The sequence below is a fragment of the Salmo trutta genome, unplaced genomic scaffold (genome assembly GCF_901001165.1).
Source record: "Salmo trutta unplaced genomic scaffold, fSalTru1.1, whole genome shotgun sequence".
NCBI classification, from domain to species: domain Eukaryota; kingdom Metazoa; phylum Chordata; class Actinopteri; order Salmoniformes; family Salmonidae; genus Salmo; species Salmo trutta.
This window is the reverse complement of record NW_021822941.1, coordinates 2,462,043-2,485,233: the sequence shown is the minus strand read 5'-3', so window position 1 is coordinate 2,485,233 and position 23,191 is coordinate 2,462,043. Positions and strand designations below refer to the sequence as shown.

The following is a 23,191-nucleotide window of genomic DNA, read 5'->3' as shown; positions in this document are numbered from 1 at the left end:
GAACTGTCGTGTGTGGTTTTGTTATTTTTGTTTAAGTGTTCACGTTACTTCAATAAATGAAGATGAGCACTCTTCACGCTGCGCCTTGGTCCCCTTTGTACGACCCGCGTTACACGTACGTGCAGTTCCACAGTGGCTGGCCAAGCAGTTGACACATCACTAGTCAAGTAGATGGAAACATTGTGGTTTCTACAGACCTGAAAACTACCCCTCAGACCTGAAGTGATGTGAACCACTCTACTCTTTCGCAATATCTCTGTTTGTCACTCTCTCTCTCTCTTCCCGCCTCTCTCAGTACCAGGCCCAGCAACTGTCTGAAACACAGGCCCCCCTTAACCCCTCAGTCCTCCCCTCAGACCTGAAACCCAGGCCCCCTTAACCCCTCCCCTACAGAGCAGCAGAACGAGCTGAGTAAACCACAACCACACACATAGGACAATATATGATACACAATCACATGGACTCACTCCCATATACCCACATATATATATAAACAGATGTAAACATGTACATACATTGACCACCAATAATGTTGATAAGTCTGATATTATGATGTTGGTATTACAGTACTCATATAAGAGCTAGTTACTGATTGGCTGAGAGGACACACTCAGTACACAGGAAACCCACACTGACTTCCTGTTGTTGTTGCCATGGTGCTGTCATTCAGCCTGAGGAAGAGAGAACAAACGTTGTTATTACAAGTTAATTTGTCACATATATCTCTCCCTTTCACACATATTGACCAGAGTGTGGATGTTAACTGATTGGCCACTGTTCATTGATAAACACAGAGATCATTCATCAGATGGTATAAAAAGTACTGTTTAACACTGGGTCTATAGCACATCCTCCAATGCATCTTGGGTATTGTAGTTTACTATTATCAGCACCATAGTTCAGTGTTCTAAATAAAATGGTCCATCATGAAAAATAAGATACGATGCTTAACTTCTTGTTTACTGTTCTAATTACATTGGTAACCTGTTTATAACAGCAATAAGGCACCTTGGAGGGTTGTGGTATATTACCAATATATCACAGCTAATGGCTGTATCCAGGACGTAGTGTTGAGTTATCAGAGTGTTATGGTTTAATACTTAGTGTTTAGTCTCCATGTTATCAGAGTGTTATGGTTTAATACTTAGTGTTTAGTCTCCATGTTATCAGAGTGTTATGGTCTAATACTTAGTGTTTAGTCTCCATGTTATCAGAGTGTTATGGTTTAATACTTAGTGTTTAGTCTCCATGTTATCAGAGTGTTATGGTCTAATACTTAGTGTTTAGTCTCCATGTTATCAGTGTGTTATGGTTTAATACTTAGTGTTTAGTCTCCATGTTATCAGAGTGTTATGGTTTAATACTTAGTGTTTAGTCTCCATGTTATCAGAGTGTTATGGTTTAATACTTAGTGTTTAGTCTCCATGTTATCAGAGTGTTATGGTCTAATACTTAGTGTTTAGTCTCCATGTTATCAGTGTTATGGTCTAATACTTAGTGTTTAGTCTCCATGTTATCAGTGTTATGGTCTAATACTTAGTGTTTAGTCTCCATGTTATCAGAGTGTTATGGTCTAATACTTAGTGTTTAGTCCCCATGTTATCAGAGTGTTATAGTCAACCACTGGACTGGGGTCAATAGGATCATCTGTGTGTCCCAGTTAAAGAGTTTGTCTGTCAGGTTACCTGAAATAGATCAAGCATGAGGTCTAACATTAGGTCTACTGCCTGACTACAGGTAAAAAGGCCTACTTTAGGTCTAACATTAGGTCTACTGCCTGGCTACAGGTATAAAGGCCTACTTTAGGACTAACATTAGGTCTACTGCCTGGCTACAAGTATAAAGGCCTACTTTAGGTCTAACATTAGGCCTACTGCCTGACTACAGGTACAAAGGCCTACTTAGGTCTAACATTAGGCCTACTGCCTGACTACAGGTAAAAAGTCCTACTTTAGGTCTAACATTAGGTCTACTGCCTGGCTACATGTATAAAGGCCTACTTTAGGACTAACATTAGGTCTACTGCCTGGCTACAGGTATAAAGGTCTACTTTAGGTCTAACATTAGGCCTACTGCCTGACTACAGGTACAAAGGCCTACTTTGGGTCTAACATTAGGCCTACTGCCTGACTACAGGTAAAAAGGCCTACTTTAGGTCTAACATTAGGCCTACTGCCTGACTACAGGTATAAAGGCCAACTTTAGGTCTAACATTAGGCCTACTGCCTGACTACAGGTATAAAGTCCTATGGTTCTACTTTAAGCTTCTGTATAAGTGAATTGTCTTTAAGGTTTAAAGGTCAACTCAGTCATCAAAATGTGTTTTTGTTTCTTCATGGTGTCTATAGGTCTAAGGTGAACACCTCAAAGAAGCTGAATATTTTCCATTGACGTCACGTTGGTGTGAAACCTGTTTACCTCGATGCTAGACCCTCCTCTTCCTGTCACAACATGGGTTTCAGAGAAAAGGACCACGAGCTGAAAACTTTCCACTCCATCGAACCAATCGCTGCTCCTATGTCCTTTCATGGTAAAGTACATCTAGTCATGAACACGGAAATACGCAGCAAAGACCTTGTTACTCAAAGACCCAGCTACTCTCTGACAGTCACCATCAGACCATCAGACCACCAGATGGACAGGCTGTGTGTTTCTCTCATCACTCTCTTGTGTAAGTAGCCTTTAGAATTAGTTTTATTAGGCCTCACAGCTGCACGATAGCTCATCGTTTGATGTGGTTTTATAGTTCTCTACATTTATTAACCTACCCTTTTGGGTTCTATAGAACCCTTTTGGGTTCCCTCTGTGGAAATGGTTCGATCTTGAACCCAAAAGGGCTCTACCTGGAACCAAAAGGGCTCTACCTGGAACCAAAAGGGCTCTACCTGGAACCAAAAGGGCTCTACCTGGAACCAAAAGGGTTCTACCTGGAACCAAAAGGGTTCTACCTGGAACCAAAAGGGCTCTACCTGGAACCAAAAGGGCTCTACCTGGAACCAAAAGGGCTCTACCTGGAACCAAAAGGGCTCTACCTGGAACCAAAAGGGCTCTACCTGGAACCAAAAGGGCTCTACCTGGAACCAAAAGGGCTCTACCTGGAACCAAAAGGGCTCTACCTGGACCAAAAGGGTTCTACCTGGAACCAAAAGGGTTCTACCTGGAACCAAAAAGGGTTCTACCTGGAACCAAAAAGGGTTCTACCTGGAACCAAAAAGGGTTCTACCTGGAACCAAAAAGGGTTATTCTAAGGGTTCTCCTATGGGGACAGCCAAAGTACCCTTTTTACTAAGAGTGTAGTGTGTACGGATAAGAGCGTCTGCTAAATGACTTAAATGTAAATGTAAATGTGTACGTGCTGTTACTTTGCATGCCATCTTTGTCTATGGAGGATCCCACTTTATATAATGTTTACATACCCTACATTACTCATCTCATATTTATATACTGTACTCTATACCATCTACTGCATCTTGCCTATGCCGTTCGGCCATCGCTCATCCATATATTTATATGTACATATTCTTATTCATTCCTTTACACTTGTGGGTATAAGGTAGTTGTTGTGAAATTGTTAGATTACTTGTTAGATATTACTGCATGGTCGGAACTAGAAGGACAAGCATTTCGCTACACTCGCATTAACACCCGCTAACCATGTGTATGTGACCAATAAAATTTTATTTGATGATGGCATGCCATAGCTCTCTGTAGTTGCCATAGCTCTCTGTTGTTGCCATAGATCTCTGTTGTTGCCATAGCTCTCTGTAGTTGCCATAGCTCTCTGTTGTTGCCATAGATCTCTGTTGTTGCCATAGCTCTCTGTAGTTGCCATAGCTCTCTGTTGTTGCCATAGATCTCTGTTGTTGCCATAGTTCTCTGTTGTTGCCATAGCTCTCTGTTGTTACCATAGCTCTCTGTTGTTGCCATAGCTCTTTGTTGTTACCATAGCTCTCTGTAGTTGCCATAGCTCTCTGTTGTTGCCATAGCTCTTTGTTGTTGCCATAGATCTCTGTTGTTGCCATAGATCTCTGTTGTTGCCATAGCTCTCTGTTGTTGCCATAGCTCTCTGTTGTTGCCATAGATCTCTGTTGTTGCCATAGCTCTCTGTTGTTGCCATAGATCTCTGTTGTTGCCATAGCTCTCTGTTGTTGCCATAGCTCTCTGTTGTTGCCATAGCTCTCTGTTGTTGCCATAGCTCTCTGTTGTTGCCATAGCTCTCTACTGTTGCCATAGCTCTCTGTTGTTGCCATAGCTCTCTGTTCTGAGACCAGTGTCTCGGCAGATGTTGTCCACGTAGGTTTCATGTGGTGTTCCTGAGGGTGAACCCACAATATGAGACTGTAGAAAGTGAATCATATCCAAACAAGATTCTGGTTCATCCTAACACTGTTCCTCTGCTACCTGTAGGTGCTGTTTCCTCCAGTCAGTTCATCCTAACACTGTTCCTCTGCTACCTGTAGGTGCTGTTTCCTCCAGTCAGTTCATCCTAACACTGTTCCTCTGTTACCTGTAGGTGCTGTTTCCTCCAGTCAGTTCATCCTAACACTGTTCCTCTGCTACCTGTAGGTGCTGTTTCCTCCAGTCAGTTCATCCTAACACTGTTCCTCTGCTACCTGTAGGTGCTGTTTCCTCCAGTCAGTTCATCCTAACACTGTTCCTCTGTTACCTGTAGGTGCTGTTTCCTCCAGTCAGTTCATCCTAACACTGTTCCTCTGTTACCTGTAGGTGCTGTTTCCTCCAGTCAGGATGGGATCTCTGCAGCGGAGGTGGAGCTGAGAGTCAGACCAGGAGACAACATCACTCTCTACTGTGACTGTAACATAACTACTGGAGTATACATTATGTGGTATAGGAACTGTTCTCACAAGTACCAGCCTTCTCTAGTTATTTCAACTTACTACGTTTACCAAAATCTTCAGGATGTTTCTCATATTCCCAACCGTTTCCCTGGATATAATGTGGTGTGGAACCCCTATAACAACTCCTATGATCTACTGATTGAGAACATCACTGAATCTGACCTGGGACTCTACTACTGTGGGACTATGGAGACTAACCTGGTTGGAGAAGGAAAACTAATTAAACAGAAAGAGTTGTACCACTATGGAAACATCACCACTAGGATTTCACTTGGTAAGAACAGTTATTATTCTGTCTTTATCTTCCTGCTGTATCTTTGGTATTGACTAACAATAGATCATTGAGAAGGCCTTGATTGTTTCTAAGAGTGTAGTTATGTTTGTGTTTAATATTTTGTCTAGAAACCAGTCCTCCTGAGCCCTCCTCCTCCTCCCCTCCTCCTGTAGACTGTGGGCTGTGTTGGATGTTGCTGTTCAGTCTGTGTCCTGTGTCTGCTCTCCTCTCCTCTCTCCTCTCCTCCACCTGTGTCTACTCCTTCTGCAGAACAACAGGTGCACTGACTCTCTCACTCTCTCAGTCAAGATTGACTTTTTCACTCATTCATGTTTTAAGTCTGGGTATTCCTGATCAATCTCACCTATTATTTAAAATAATTACCTAAGTTTATAACCAGCATTTTGACCACAATAAGTTAACATTTTTATTATTATTATTATTTTTTTCACCTTTATTTAACCAGGTAGGCAAGTTGAGAACAAGTTCTCATTTACAATTGCGAAACATCTACCAACTATTAACTGATATGTCCTAGTTTAACCTGAAACTTGGTGTTTTAATGATGCTAACTCTTCCTCTACAGCTCCAACTGAAACTCAGGTTTCTCTGAACAGAACGACCACCAGGGGAAGTGACAGCAGAGAGCAGACTACAGTCGAAGTGGGTGTTGTAGTTTTATTATGGGTAGCCATCTTGATTTGTAGTCCATGTATTAGGTAACCCTGCCCTTTTCAAAGAGTTTTTTTCATGCCAATTATAGTCATTAATAACAGTAGATATATATTATATCAAAACATGTTGTAAAATATTAATTTTCACATATCACTAATATTAAAATATAACATATTAGCTCTCACTCTCTGTCTTTCTCTTGGCCTCTTTCTCTGTCTCTCTCTCTTTCTCTTTCTCTCTGTCTCTGTCTCTGTCTCTGTCTTGGTTTCTTTCTCTGTCTGTCTCTCTCTCATCGTTGGATATCCGTCAGGAACAGAGGAGACCAAAGAAGAAGAAGAGAGTCCAGAACTCTGACTTCAGTACCTACTCAGCCATCAATACCAGCAGAGTGTGACCTATACCATCCATCAATACCAGCAGAGTGTGAGACCTATACCATTCATCAATACCAGCAGAGTGAGACCTATACCATCCATCAATACCAGCAGAGTGATACCTATACCATCCATCAATACCAGCAGAGTGATACATATACCACCCATCAATACCATTAGAATATGAGACCTATACCATCCATCAATACCAGCAGAGTGAGACCTATACCATTCATCAATACCAGCAGGGTGAGACCTATACCATCCATCAATACCAACAGAGTGAGACCTATACCAGCCATCAATACCAGCAGAGTGAGACCTATACCATCCATCAATACCAGCAGAGTGAGACCTATACCAGCCATCAATATCATTAGAATGTGAGACCTATACCATCCATCCATACCAGCAGAGTGAGACCTATACCATCCATCAATACCAGCAGAGTGAGACCTATACCATCCATCAATACCAGCAGAGTGAGACCTATACCAGCCATCAATACCAGCAGAGTGTGAGACCTATACCATCCATCAATACCAGCAGAGTGTGAGACCTATACCAGCCATCAATACCAGCAGTGTGAGACCTATACCATCCATCAATACCAGCAGAGTGAGACCTATACCATCCATCAATACCAGCAGAGTGTGAGACCTATACCATCCATCAATACCAGCAGAGTGAGACCTATACCATCCATCAATACCAGCAGAGTGAGACCTATACCATCCATCAATACCAGCAGAATGTGACCTATACCATCCATCAATACCAGCAGAGTGAGACCTATACCATCCATCAATACCAGCAGAGTGAGACCTATACCATCCATCAATACCAGCAGAGTGAGACCTATACCATCCATCAATACCAGCAGAGTGAGACCTATACCATCCATCAATACCAGCAGAATGTGAGACCTATACCATCCATCAATACCAGCAGAGTGTGAGACCTATACCATCCATCAATACCAGCAGAATGTGACCTATACCATCCATCAATACCAGCAGAGTGAGACCTATACCATCCATCAATACCAGCAGAGTGAGACTTATACCAGCCATCAATACCAGCAGAGTGAGACCTATACAACAATAATAACATTTGGACTCTCTTCCTCAGGCTGAATGACAGCACCATGGCAAGAACAACAGGAAGTCAGTGTCGGTTACCTGTGTGCCTAGTGTGTCTTCTCAGCCAATCAGTGACTAGCTCTTATATGAGTACTGTAATGCCAACAACATAATATCAGTTTATCAACATTAGTAGTGGTCAATGTATGTATAAGTTTACATATAAATAATGTTGGTATATGGGAGTGTTTGTTCATTTGATTGCATGTAATGTATTGTCCTATGTGTGTGATTGTGGTTTACTCAACTAGTGATTCTGCTCTGTAGCGGAAGTGTTATGGGAGGCCTGGGCTTCAGGGGGGGGTTAAGGGGAGAGAAGTCTCCAGGTCTGAAAGGAGCCATGTTTTTCTGGTTCCCTCCAGAACTCTGTTTCTGCTCCTCATTCCTGCTGCCTTCCTGACTGTGGTCTGATCTGTGTCCTGGTTGTGATCTCCAGAACTCTGTTTCTGCTCCTCATTCCTGCTGCCTTCCTGACTGTGGTCTGATCTGGGTCCTGGTGGTGGTCTCCAGAACTTGTTTTCTGTTCCTCAACCCTGCTGCCTTCTGGGTTGGGACAACACAAGGTGGATCAGGACATTGGGATACTCATATCAGTTTGTGTTAACTTAACTTTTCATCCAGTAGAGGGATGTGGCAACAGTTAAACATGTTGTGTTAAAACCAGGAGTTCATAAGGAGAGGAGGGAAGTCCAGAAAAGAAGCAGAGACCAGTCATTCTTCTTGTCTGTAGTGAATTGAACTTCTCTATCAGAGACCAGTCATTCTCCTTGTCTGTAGTGAATTGAACTTCTCTATCAGAGACCAGTCATTCTCCTTGTCTGTAGTGAATTGAACTTCTCTATCAGAGACCAGTCATTCTCCTTGTCTGTAATGAACTTCTCTTCTACGTGTCCAATTAGATCAGCATCAACTTTTTTGTATTTTCTTTTACAATGTAATTTGTATTTACCATTTCAAAATGTCTACATTTTATTGGTATGCATTTACTATGTTGTATTGAGCTAATGTTAATGTCTGATTTATAGTTGGTGAATATACCTGTAATAAATATATTTTTGGAATAAAATTGTTTTTCAGAGATTATAATGTTCTGTGGTATAATTAACCTGATTTCACTATGTAACTCTATTGATAATGTGGTATAATTAACCTGATTTCACTATGTAACTCTATTGATAATGTGGTACAATTAACCTGATTTCAATATGTAACTATATTGATAATGTGGTATAATTAACCTGATTTCAATATGTAACTCTATTGATGTGGTATAATTAACCTGATTTCACTATGTAACTCTGTTTAGAATGTTGTTGCTCTGAAATCTTTTACTGAGAAACATTGAAAACGTTTAAAATGTTCAACCATAGGCTGAGTCAGGGCCCTCCAACCCTGTTCATTGAGAGCTACCCTCCAGTAGGTTTTCGCTCCAACCCCAGTTGTAACTAACCTGATTCAGCTTATCAACCAGCTGATTATTAGAATCCTTTTCCATTGTGCTAGATGAGGTTTGTAGTGAAAACCTACCGGATGGTAGCCTCCAGTAACAGGGTTATAGATTTCTGGGCTTCATGTTGATGAAACCATAGAAACTACTGTGGTTCTTTACATGTTAAGGGAGGTGATATAAATCACACCCCTTAACATATAAACCACACCCCTTAACATATAAATCACACCCCTTAACATATAAACCACACCCCTTAACATATAAATCACACACCTTAACATATAAACCACACCCCTTAACATATAAATCACACCCCTTAACATATAAACCACACCCCTTAACATATAAACCACACCCCTTAACATATAAACCACACCCCTTAACATATAAACCACACCCCTTAACATATAAATCACACCCCTTAACATATAAACCACACCCCTTAACATATAAATCACACCCCTTAGCCTCCATGCTCTGTATATGCATCTCTGTCATCCTCTAAAGCCACACCCTCTTTATCTCTAAAGCCACACCCTCTTTATTTCTAAGTCACCCCTTCAAATCTAAGCCACACCCTCAGATAGCTCTGATTGGTTTCCTGGAGCGTTCGTCAAACCAAATATAATGACCTCGTGCTCTAAGAGAAGTTAAGGGGAGACAAATAAATAATGAAATAAAATGTAATTAATCTGAATCAATATTTATTCAGACTCATTAACACACATCAATACACTTACAAATGGAAAGCAATGAACTTTAACACCTAGAATTACAAACTAAAACAATAACAATAGATATTTAACCATTATTCCCTGAGCTTAACAACATTTTCGAAATCATTATTGTTATTATTATGAAAAGGCTACAGAAAAAAGTTAAACATAAACAATTTGTATGAGAGGGTTTTTAAAAAGCACAACATTTTCCCCTAAAAATTAAGTAAATAAAAAAAAAATATCAAAATTACTGTTGTTACACCTTGTCCTCCCAGCAATGTTGGTATAGGTCTCACTCTGCTGATATTGATGGATGGTATAGGTCTCACTCTGCTGGTATTGATGGATGGTATAGGTCACACTCTGCTGGTATTGATGGATGGTATAGGTCACACTCTGCTGATATTGATGGATGGTATAGGTCTCACTCTGCTGGTATTGATGGATGGTATAGGTCTCACTCTGCTGGTATTGATGGATGGTATAGGTCTCACTCTGCTGGTATTGATGGATGGTATAGGTCACACTCTGCTGGTATTGATGGATGGTATAGGTCTCACACTCTGCTGGTATTGGTGGATGGTATAGGTCTCACACTCTGCTGGTATTGATGGATGGTATAGGTCTCACTCTGCTGGTATTGATGGATGGTATAGGTCTCACTCTGCTGGAATTGATGGATGGTATAGGTCTCACTCTGCTGGTATTGATGGCTAGTACAGGTCTCAGTCTGCTGGTATTGACGGCTGGTATTGGTCACACTGCTGGTATTGATGGCTGGTATAGGTCTCACTCTGCTGGTATTGATGGCTGGTTTAGGTCTCACTCTGCTGGTATTGATGGATGGTATAGGTCTCAGTCTGCTGGTATTGATGGATGGTATAGGTCTCACTCTGCTGGTATTGATGGATGGTATAGGTCTCACTCTGTTGGTATTGATGGATGGTATAGGTCTCACACTCTGCTGGTATTGATGGATGGTATAGGTTTCACTCTGCTGGTATTGATGGCTGGTATAGGTCTCAGTCTGCTGGTATTGATGGATGGTATAGGTCTCACTCTGCTGGTATTGATGGATGGTATAGGTCTCACTCTGCTGGTATTGATGGATGGTATAGGTCTCACACTCTGCTGGTATTGATGGCTGAGTAGGTACTGAAGTCAGAGTTCTGGACTCTCTTCTTCTTCTTTGGTCTCCTCTGTTCCTGACGGATATCCAACGATGAGAGAGAGACAGACAGAGAAAGAAACCAAGACAGAGACAGAGACAGAGACAGAGAGAAAGAGAAAGAGAGAGAGACAGAGAAAGAGGCCAAGAGAAAGACAGAGAGTGAGAGCTAATATGTTATATTTTAATATTAGTGATATGTGAAAATTAATATTTTACAACATGTTTTGATATAATATATATCTACTGTTATTAATGACTATAATTGGCATGAAAAAAACTCTTTGAAAAGGGCAGGGTTACCTAATACATGGACTACAAATCAAGATGGCTACCCATAATAAAACTACAACACCCACTTCGACTGTAGTCTGCTCTCTGCTGTCACTTCCCCTGGTGGTGGTTCTGTTCAGAGGAACCTGAGTCTCAGCTGGAGCTGCAGAGGAAGAGTTATCACCATTAAAACAACAAGTTTCAGGTTAAACTAGGACATATCAGTTAAACGTTAGTAGATGTTTACTTATTGTGGTCAAAATGCTTTAAAAAAGGTTAAAAACGTAGGTACCCAGACTTAAAACATGAATGAGTGATAAGTGAATCCTGACAGAGAGAGTGAGAGAGTAAGTTTACCTGTTGTTCTGCAGAAGGAGTAGACACAGGCGGAGGAGAGGAGAGAGGAGAGGAGAGCAGACACAGGACACAGACTGAACAGCAACATCCAACACAGACCACAGTCTACAGGAGGAGGGGAGGAGGAGGAGGACTCAGGAGGACTGGTTTCTGGACAAAACATTAAACATAAACAGAACTACACTCAGAAACAAATCAAGACCTTCTCAAAAATATATTGTTAATCATGACTCTTGGTTGTTTAAACATGAATTTGAGGAGACATTTTATGAGTTTAGATTAGTCTCAGATGGTTGATTCAAAATAAGATACATTTTCTTTAGCGTAACTCTCGTTCAAAGAAACCAATACCAAAGATACAGCAGGAAGATAAAGACAGAATAATAACTGTTCTTACCAAGTGAAATCCTAGTGGTGATGTTTCCATAGTGGTACAACTCTTTCTGTTTAATTAGTTTTCCTTCTCCAACCATGTTAGTCTCCATAGTCCCACAGTAGTAGAGTCCCAGATCAGATTCAGTGATGTTCTCAATCAGTAGATCATAGGAGTTGTTAGAGGGGTTCCACACCACATTATATCCAGGTAGAGAGATGGAACTTAAAAACTTAGTTGAAAAAACTAGAGGAGGCTGGTACTTGTGAGAACAGTTCCTATACCACACAGTGTATACTCCAGTAGTTATGTTACAGTCACAGTAGAGAGTGATGTTGTCTCCTGGTCTGACTCTCAGCTCCACCTCTGTTGCAGAGATCCCATCCTGACTGGAGGAAACAGCACCTACAGGTAGCAGAGGAACAGTGTTAGGATGAACTGACTGGAGGAAACAGCACCTACAGGTAACAGAGGAACAGTGTTAGGATGAACTGACTGGAGGAAACAGCACCTACAGGTAGCAGAGGAACAGTGTTAGGATGAACTGACTGGAGGAAACAGCACCTACAGGTAGCAGAGGAACAGTGTTAGGATGAACTGACTGGAGGAAATAGCACCTACAGGTAACAGAGGAACAGTGTTAGGATGAACTGACTGGAGGAAACAGCACCTACAGGTAACAGAGGAACAGTGTTAGGATGAACTGACTGGAGGAAATAGCACCTACAGGTAACAGAGGAACAGTGTTAGGATGAATCACAGAATGTCACTTTGACATCATAAACTTCTCGTCATGTCTTTACCACAGTCATCACAATATCACAATAATAAGATAACAAATCTGGTAAATAATAAAACCACATAAAGAAATCATCTATCATCCAGCTAAAAGGCCCAGTAAAAAAAGTTACTCACATAAGAATGCAATCAGAGAGACACACAGCCTGTCCATCTGGTGGTCTGATTTTATTTATTTATTTAAGTCATTTAGCAGACGCTCTTATCCAGAGCGACTTACAAATCGGGAGGTCTGATGGTCTGATGGTGACTGTAAGAGAGTAGCTGGGTCTTTGAGTAACAAGGTCTTTGCTGCGTATTTCCGTGTTCATGACTAGATGTACTTTACCATGAAAGGACATACGAGCAGCGATTGGTTCGATCGAGTGGAAAGTTTTCAGCTCGTGGTCTCATTTCTCTGAAACAATTTTTGTGTGACAGGAAGAGGAGGGTCTAGCATCGAGGTAAACAGGTTTCATACCAACGTGACGTCAATGGAAAATATTCAGCTTCTTTGAGGTGTTCACCTTAAATAGCAACACCTTAAGAGACCTATAGACACTCAATGAAGAAACAAAGAAACATTTTGATGACTGAGTTAACCATTAAACCAGAAAATACATTTATTCAGAGGCTTAAAATAGATATATAATCCTTTATACCTGTTGTCAGGATGTAGGTCTAATGTTAGACCCAAAGTAGGTCTAATACCTGTAGTCAGGCAGTAGGCCTAATGCTATACATCAGGTAGTGCTTATATCTGTAGTCAGGCCTAATGTTAGACCTAAAGTAGACCTTTATATCTGTAGTAAGGCAGTAGACCTCATTTATGACCTCTTGTTTGACCTATTTCAGGTAACATGGAGACTAAACACTAAGTATTAGACCATAACACTCTGATAACATGGAGACTAAACACTAAGTATTAGACCATAACACTCTGATAACATGGAGACTAAACACTAAGTATTAAACCATAACACTCTGATAACATGGAGACTAAACACTAAGTATTAAACCATAACACTCTGATAACATGGAGACTAAACACTAAGTATTAGACCATAACACTCTGATAACATGGAGACTAAACACTAAGTATTAAACCATAACACTCTGATAACATGGAGACTAAACACTAAGTATTAGACCATAACACTCTGATAACATGGAGACTAAACACTAAGTATTAGACCATAACACTCTGATAACATGGAGACTAAACACTAAGTATTAGACCATAACACTCTGATAACATGGAGACTAAACACTAAGTATTAAACCATAACACTCTGATAACATGGAGACTAAACACTAAGTATTAAACCATAACACTCTGATAACATGGAGACTAAACACTAAGTATTAGACCATAACACTCTGATAACATGGAGACTAAACACTAAGTATTAGACCATAACACTCTGATAACATGGAGACTAAACACTAAGTATTAGACCATAACACTCTGATAACATGGAGACTAAACACTAAGTATTAGACCATAACACTCTGATAACATGGAGACTAAACACTAAGTATTAAACCATAACACTCTGATAACATGGAGACTAAACACTAAGTATTAGACCATAACACTCTGATAACATGGAGACTAAACACTAAGTATTAGACCATAACACTCTGATAACATGGAGACTAAACACTAAGTATTAGACCATAACACTCTGATAACATGGAGACTAAACACTAAGTATTAGACCATAACACTCTGATAACATGGAGACTAAACACTAAGTATTAGACCATAACACTCTGATAACATGGAGACTAAACACTAAGTATTAGACCATAACACTCTGATAACATGGAGACTAAACACTAAGTATTAGACCATAACACTCTGATAACATGGAGACTAAACACTAAGTATTAAACCATAACACTCTGATAACATGGAGACTAAACACTAAGTATTAGACCATAACACTCTGATAACATGGAGGCTAAACACTAAGTATTAGACCATAACACTCTGATAACATGGAGACTAAACACTAAGTATTAGACCATAACACTCTGATAACATGGAGACTAAACACTAAGTATTAAACCATAACACTCTGATAACATGGAGACTAAACACTAAGTATTAGACCATAACACTCTGATAACATGGAGACTAAACACTAAGTATTAGACCATAACACTCTGATAACTCAACACTACGTCCTGGTTACAGCCATTAGCTGTGATGTATTGGTAATATACCACAACCCCCCAAGGTTCCTTACTGCTGTTATAAACAGGTTACCAATGTAATTAGAACAGTAAACAAGTTGTTTTGCATCGTACCTATGGTATATTGGCTCATATATGCAGTATATAGCACAGCTTTCAGCCAATTAGCATTCGTGGCTCTAACGAGCGAGTTTTAAAAATTACTTTTAATTAATCAATAGAGATTGTGATATTTTTCATGATGGACCATTGTATTTGGAACACGAAACTATGGTGGTGATAATAGTAAACTACAATACCCTAGATGCATTGGAGGATGTGCTATAAACCCAGTGTTAAACAGTACTTTTTATACCATCTGATGTATGATCTCTGTGTTTATCAATGAACAGCGGCCAATCAGTTAACATCCACACTCTGGTCAATATGTGTGAAGGGGAGAGATATATGTGACAAATTAACTTGTAATAACAATGTTTGTTCTCTCTTCCTCAGGCTGAATGACAGCACCATGGCAACAACAACAGGAAGTCAGTGTGGGTTTCCTGTGTACTGAGTGTGTCTTCTCAGCCAATCAGTGACTAACTCTTATATGAGTACTGTAATACCAACATCATAGTATCATAATTATCAACATTAGTATTGGTCAATGTATGTTTATGTTTACATATATGTGGGTATATGGGGGTGTGTCCATATTATTTTACATCATATATAGTCCTATGTGTGTGGTTGTGGTTTACTCAGCTAATGCTGCTGCTCTGTAGGGGAGGGGTTAAGGGGGGCCTGGGTTTCAGGTCTGAGGAGCAGTGGCAGAGTAGCTGGGTCTGTCAGTAACAGTATCAGAGTAGCTGGGTCTGTCAGTAACAGTATCAGAGTAGCTGGGTCTGTCAGTAACAGTATCAGAGTAGCTGGGTCTGTCAGTAACAGTATCAGAATAGCTGGGTCTGTCAGTAACAGTATTAGAGTAGCTGGGTCTGTCAGTAACAGTATCAGAGTAGCAACAAAAGGACTATGCATGATATACAATCATATGGACACACCCCCATATACCCACATATATATAAACATATACATACATTGACCACTACTAATGTTGATAAGTCTGATATTATGATGTTGGCATTACAGTACTCATATAAGAGCTAGTCATGATTGTCTCAGAAAACACACTCACTACACAGGAAACCCCCACTTACTTCCTGTTGGTGTTGCCGTGGTGCTGCTATTCTCCTGATGATGAACTCACGTTTCACACTGAGTGCGTTTCTCACTTTTTCTATGTCCTATTTGTTGTCCTACTAATCCTGAAATACAGAATACATCCACAAAGATAAATAACTACAATTGGCTTGGCTGTACCATCACATCCTATCCAGGGGATCATGGTTATTGTAGTTTCTGGTTGTAGTTTCTGGCTGCCTTCAATTCAGGGTGTCCAAGACTGGTGAGGCCAAGATGTTTTGTGGATAAATACTACATTTAAGGACACAGATCATAGTGAGATTTAAATGTTATGATTACTGGATGTTCATAATTTGGTAAATCAAACATTAATACTGGCAAGCTACAGCTATAGATGCCAACCTTAAGTCTCTGTCTCATGATAGGTCTCTGTCAGAAGTGTCTTCTCTTTCATGGGTCAACAGTTACATCAACATTAGTATTTGGTTCTTCATGTTGTGTTTGATGATGTTGCAGCAGGTTGACTTGACCAGGTGCTGCTATTTAGGTGTTGCTATCTACAACGACCACAGAAAAGAAGCTGAATATTTTCCAAACCTGTTTACCTCGATGCTAGACAATCCTCCTTCATGTCACAACATGGGTTTCAGAGAAAAGGACCACAAGCTGAAAACTTTCCACTCGATCGAACCAATCGCTGCTCGTATGTCCTTTCATGGTAAAGTACATCTAGTCTTGAACACGGAAATATGCAGCAGAGACCTTGTTACTCAAAGACCCAGCTACTCTCCGACAGTCACCATCAGACCATCAGACCACCAGATGGACAGGCTGTGTGTTTCTCTCATCACTCTCTTGTGTAAGTAGCCTTTAGAATTAGTTTTACTGGTCCTCATAGCTGCACGATAGCTCATCGTTCAAATCAAATCAAATTGTATTCGTCATGTAGGAGGAGGGTCTCAGAGACCCTCCCCATTATGTATTAAGGGGACTTTAAGATTCATATGTTTTGCTGCAGGCCCTATAATAGATACTGTTGCTATGTGTCTAAAACTCTGCCACTATACGTTGCAGTAGCATCTATATTAGTGTTTGTGGTTAAGCCCTGGCTGCTGTGAGAGTGAGCTGCAGGCTGGGTCTGAGTCAGACTGAAACTAGATAAAGAGAAGTAACCACTGTCTGGTTTTGACATGTTGATCTTGTGTGACAGTGGACAATGCTAATGAATTCAGAGAAGCTACTGTACTGGGTTACTTTATAAGGTAACCTCAGCTTATTGATACACACATACATTGACGTAGGTGATCAGACCACCAGGTAGTGATCACATGTATATAATCAGCTGTGTCTGTAGGTGGGATGCAGAACTTACTCTGAAACATACATGATGTGTTTCCATTGTTAACTTCTGTCTGCAATTGCATTAATAAAGGTTTAATTGATTTACTTAAAGAAGATATTGTCTGACTGCTGATTTCACCAATAAGCCAATGATTGACAAGGAACAAGGAACCTACCCCAACAGTTACGTGTGCCAAATACAACAGTAAAATGATAACTTGTAAGCCCATAATCAACAATGCAGTTTAAAAAAAAAAAGTTTAAGTAAAAAAATAACAAATAATTAAAGAGCAGCAGTAAAATAACATTATCGAGGCTATATACAGGGGGTACCAGTACTGAGTCAATGTGAGGGGGCACCGGTTAGTCGAGGTAATTGAGGTAATATGTATGTGTAGGTAAAGGTAAAGTGACTATGCTTAGATTATAAACAGAGAGAAGCAGCAGCGTAATGGGGGGGGGGGGGGCAATGCGAATAGTCTGGGTGGCCATTTGATTAGATGTTCGATTAGATGTTCAGGAATCTTATGGTTTGGGGGTAGAAGCTGTTAAGAAGCCTTTTGTACCTAGACTTGGCGCTCCGGTACCGCTTGCCATACAGTAGCAGAGAGAACAGTCTATGACTAGGGTGGCTGTAGTCTTTCAACATTTTAGGGCCTTCCTCTGACACCGCCTGGTATAGAGCTCCTGGATGGCAGGAAGCTTGGCCCCAGTGATGTACTGGGCCAAACGCACTGCCCTCTGTAGTGCCTTGCGGTCGAAGGACGAGCAGTTGCCATACCAGGCAGTGATGCAACCAGTCAGGATGCTCTCGATGGTGCAGCAGTAGAACTTTTTGAGGATCTGAGGACCCATGCCAACTCTTTTCAATCTCCTAAGGGGGAATAGGCTTTGTCGTGCCCTCTTCACGACTGTCTTGGTGTGTTTGGACCATTCTAGTTTGTTGTTGATGTGGACACCAAGGAATTTGAAGCTCTCAACCTGCTCCACTACAGCCCCGTCGATGAGAATGGGGGCGTGCTCTGTCCTCCTTTTCCTGTAGTTCACAATAATCTCCTTAGTCTTGGTTACGTTGAGGGATAGGTTGTTATTCTGGCACCACCCGGCCAGGTCTCTGACCTCCTCCCTATAGGCTGTCTCGTCGTTGTCGGTGATCAGGCCTACCACTGCTGTGTCGTCTGCAAACTTAATGATGGTGATGGAGTCGTGCCTGTCGTATGTCTCAAACCTTCTCTCATTGGTCGAGACAGGTGTCTATCATCATGCCATGCGGCACTTTGGGGTGGACCCACCTGTCTCGATCAATGAAAGAAGACTTGAAATTGACAAGATGGCAGCATACACATTGTTGGATTACTTCTTGGAGCAAAAAATGTATTTATTTGAATAAGGAAGCATTTTCTAAATTCCAACGGACCCCTTGCTACTTGACATTGGCATTTTGTGAGACTACACAAATTGAGGACAAAGACAGTATCAATAAGTCTGGTTGAAAATGCTCTGTGTTACACCAAACCGTACCTCTCCTGTAACTCCCAGTAATGGATACCAAAAATCTTTGGTTAAATCACATTAGCCTTGTCCAAATACCCAGACTTGTGTTCTAAATGGTAGGTATTTTGGGTTTGTGAAAAAATTACATTTTAGAGTAGCACATGTCAAATTAAAACAAATTAAATACACTTTAAATGCCAGGATGTCATATTAAAGTCAGGTTTTCATCTAGTAGAATTCACTGCAAACTATTGAGGAAGAGAATCATCTTTCTAGACTCACATGTGACTGACAACAGCTGATAACCAGCTGAAGGGAACACTACCAAAATAAACTAGTGGTGGGAATGCCATTGTATTCTCAGTATGATGAGTGTAGTCTGCTGCAGGGTGAACTGGGACAGGAAATCATATTATATAAAATATATATCTTAACAGGCACCTGTTGATTACGAAGCATGTTACAAATATAATTTTATCTGTAGGTGCTCTTTCCTCCAGTCAGTTCATCCTAACACTGTTCCTCTGCTACCTGTAGGTGCTGTTTCCTCCAGTCAGTTCATCCTAACACTGTTCCTCTGCTACCTGTAGGTGCTGTTTCCTCCAGTCAGGATGGGATCTCTACAGCAGAGGTGGAGCTGAGAGTCAGACCAGGAGACAACATCACTCTCTACTGTGACTGTAGTGTTTCCATTGGAATATTTATTGTGTGGTTCAGGAATTGTTCTCATGAGCACCAGCCTACTCTTACGATCTCCGTCTACGACTATTTCCAAAGTCCTCTCCCTCCCTTCTAACAACTCCTATGATCTACTGATTGAGAACATCACTGAATCTGACCTGGGACTCTACTACTGTGGGACTAAGGTGATGAATGAAGTGGAGATTCAGGTCTACCACTATGGAAAGGTCACCACTTGGATTTTAATTGGTAAGAATTGTTTCCTTGTTTCATGTGTGAACATCCAGTAAAGTCCATGTTCCTCTGGGAGTGAACATGTTCTGAAGCTTTTTGAAGTTCCTGTTAAAACAACTCATAGTTGGTAGGAACTCTATCCAGGGGACTAGATGATAGGTTAATATAACCTTACACAGTAATCTGTTTAGTGATGTTGTTCCTCTCTACTGTACAGAGGACTCCATCACCTCTCGTGACTTTCCTGACTGTGGTGTGTCTGCTGACTGTGGTCTGATCTGGGTCCTGATGGTGGCCTCCAAAGCTCTGTTTCTGCTCCTCATTCCTGCTGCCTTCCTGACTGTGGTCTTATCTGGGTCCTGGTGGTGGCCTCCAAAGCTCTGTTTCTGCTCTTCATTCCTGCTGCCTTCTGGGCCAGGGAACACACACGGTGGCTCAAGACCAGGGTTTCTGTTAGGCACCAGACACTTGACATCCGCATGTTAATTTACCGGACATTTGGTAAATTTACCTGACCCATATACAATGGGTGTGTAACCTGATCAGGGCGTCCACCCACAGTGCTCAGAATGACAAATCATATGTAGATTATGGTAATTAATATCAACAGAACATGCAAGTCAAGGATGCAACAATGTGTGGTCCTTCTAACCTAACACTGATTAGCTCTTACAAAACATTTACTTTACCTCAGACAACAAGACGAGTATCCCCCATAGTAGAACATTTTACCTTTTCTATTCATCAGCTTGTAGAGAAAATAAATATCCTATTCCAAACAGACTCTGAGATAGTTGTGGGACGATAGATTCCAAATTCATACAACCATTAGACCTAGGCTACAACGAAGAGGCTAATTAACATTATTTCTCAATGGGATTTTTTCTTCTTCTCCAAGACAATAGGCCGGCCAAAAGCCGGCTATTACCGGTTAACAGAAACCCCAGTCAGGACATACAGCTTCTCATGTGAACTTAATTTCTCAACAACTACAGTGATTGATGACCTGTTTTACATGTTGTGTTTTGTTGTGTTAAAACCAGGACTTCATAAGGAGAGGAGGGAAGTCCAGAAAAGAAGCAGAGACCAGTCATTCTCCTTGTCTGTAGTGAATTGAACTCCTCTATCAGAGACCAGTCATTCTCCTTGTCTGTAATGAATTGAACTTCTCTATCAGAGACCAGTCATTCTCCTTGTCTGTAGTGAATTGAACTTCTCTATCAGAGACCAGTCATTCTCCTTGTCTGTAATGAATTGAACTTCTCTATCAGAGACCAGTCATTCTCCTTGTCTGTAGTGAATTGAACTTCTCTATCAGAGACCAGTCATTCTCCTTGTCTGTAGTGAATTGAACTTCTCTATCAGAGGCCAGTCATTCTCCTTGTCTGTAATGAACTTCTCTATCAGAGACCAGTAATTCTCCTTGTCTGTAATGAACTTCTCTATCAGAGACCAGTCATTCTCCTTGTCTGTAGTGAATTGAACTCCTCTATCAGAGACCAGTCATTCTCCTTGTCTGTAGTGAATTGAACTTCTCTATCAGAGACCAGTAATTCTCCTTGTCTGTAGTGAATTGAACTTCTCTATCAGAGGCCAGTCATTCTCCTTGTCTGTAATGAACTTCTCTATCAGAGACCAGTCATTCTCCTTGTCTGTAGTGAATTGAACTTCTCTATCAGAGACCAGTCATTCTCCTTGTCTGTAGTGAATTGAACTTCTCTATCAGAGACCAGTCATTCTCCTTGTCTGTAGTGAATTGAACTTCTCTATCAGAGACCAGTCATTCTCCTTGTCTGTAATGAACTTCTCTTCTACATGTCCAATTAGATCAGCATCAAACTGTTGTGATTTGTTATTTTGCCTTTCTTTTTTGTCTATAGATCCTTTTAACAAAGTTTCTACTTTTATCTGAACTTTTTTGTCGCTTCTTTTACAATGTAATATTTTTTTACCATTTGAAAATGTCTTCAACATTTTATTGTTATGCATTTTCTATTTTTTATGGACATAATGATCAGGTCTGATTTATAGTTCAGATATAGAAATTGTTAGTGCCTGATTTATAGTTCAAATTGAGATAATGATAATGTCTGATTTATAGTTCAGATTGAGATAATGATCATGTCTGATTTATAGTTCAGAGTGAGATCATGATAATGTCTGATTTATAGTTCAGATTGAGATCATGATAATGTCTGATTTATAGTTCAGATTGAGATCATGATAATGTCTGATTTGCAGTCATGTGGTCTGTGTGTATCTAACCTAACGTAGCAGGTGTAAAAGTGTATCCACCCTCCAGAGATCTGTATATAGTGACAAGATGCTCATGTCTATGTCTCTAACAATGGGAGTTGTTGTCCTGTGTAGTGATATTCAGAACACCTCCAGATATCTGTATATAGTGACAAGATGCTCATGTCTATGTCTATAACAATGGGAGTTGTTGTCCTGTGTAGTGATATTCAGAACACCTCCAGTTGCAGTAGAAAGCTGTTATTGTGATATGAAGATGCAGAATTCTGCCTCTGTCTGTCTGTCTGTCTGTCTGTCTGTCTGTCTGTCTGTCTGTCTGTCTGTCTGTCTGTCTGTCTGTCTGTCTGTCTGTCTGTCTGTCTGTCTGTCTGTCTGTCTGTCTGTCTGTCTGTCTGTCTGTCTGTCTGTCTGTCTGTCTGTCTGTCTGTCTGGGGGAGAGGTGTCACTAAGGGTCAAGGTGCTGAGCTGATGTCTGGTGTCACTGATGGAATCATTAATGATCAATAACCCCTTGACCACTGGGAAATAAAAAACTGGAGGGGAAATCACACAAGACTGACAGCCTGTGAGTTTATTAAAAGCATTCAGTGATTACATGACAGTTTAGAGAACAACAGGTCTTTATCTGGAAAGAGTAAATAACATAACAGCTACATCATCTGAACTCACAACTATACACTGAGTGGACAAATCATTAGGAACACCTTCATAAGAAAATAACATCATTATCTCTATACTACTAACATCATAACAATGATATATCATAATCAATAACAGGGGTAAACAACACAAACAACAACAAAAAACCACTTCATTAAAAAATGTTTCAAAATACAAAGAATGACCAGATGATTATAATAATACATGGACTAATAATGGAAACACTTCAAATAAAGAATCTAAGAGACACTAAATAAGATAAAGAATCTAAGAGACACTAAATAAGATAAAGAATCTAAGAGACACTAAATAAGATAAAGAATCTAAGAGACACTAAATAAGATAAAGAATCTAAGAGACACTAAATAAGATAAAGAATCTAAGAGACACTAAATAAGATAAAGAATCTAAGAGACACTAAATAAGATAAAGACATTAAGACAAAAGCAAAAAGTAATACTACTGCAATTTAATACATTCTGGAACACAAAACAGACGTAATTGAGCTACTCGCTTAAAATAATCAAAACCCCATGTTACCCAGAACCCCATGTTACCCAGAACCCCATGTTACCCAAAACCCCATGTTACCCCAAACCCCATGTTACCCAGAACCCCATGTTACCCAGAACCCCATGTTACCCAGAACCCCATGTTACCCAGAACCCCATGTTTCTCTGGTGGTAAAACCAAACTA

The 23,191-nt window shown here is 40.4% G+C and overlaps 2 protein-coding genes across 2 annotated transcripts; one reads left to right on the top strand and one right to left on the bottom strand.

Moving 5' to 3' along the window:
* Positions 1-2,298: 2,298 nt before the first annotated feature.
* On the top strand, positions 2,299-6,223 carry LOC115187385 (uncharacterized). The gene is made up of 5 exons (XM_029746464.1): positions 2,299-2,671; positions 4,726-5,133; positions 5,262-5,411; positions 5,720-5,796; positions 6,119-6,223. Exons 1-5 carry the CDS (start codon positions 2,452-2,454, stop codon positions 6,200-6,202), a joined length of 939 nt encoding a protein of 312 aa, XP_029602324.1. The 5' UTR covers positions 2,299-2,451; the 3' UTR covers positions 6,203-6,223.
* Positions 6,224-10,567: 4,344 nt separating this feature from the next.
* LOC115187400 (uncharacterized) lies at positions 10,568-12,616 on the bottom strand. The gene is made up of 5 exons (XM_029746488.1): positions 12,580-12,616; positions 11,689-12,069; positions 11,292-11,441; positions 11,021-11,097; positions 10,568-10,698 (listed from the first exon to the last, which is right to left on the bottom strand). Exons 1-5 carry the CDS (start codon positions 12,614-12,616, stop codon positions 10,615-10,617), a joined length of 729 nt encoding a protein of 242 aa, XP_029602348.1. The 3' UTR covers positions 10,568-10,614.
* Positions 12,617-23,191: the final 10,575 nt, after the last annotated feature.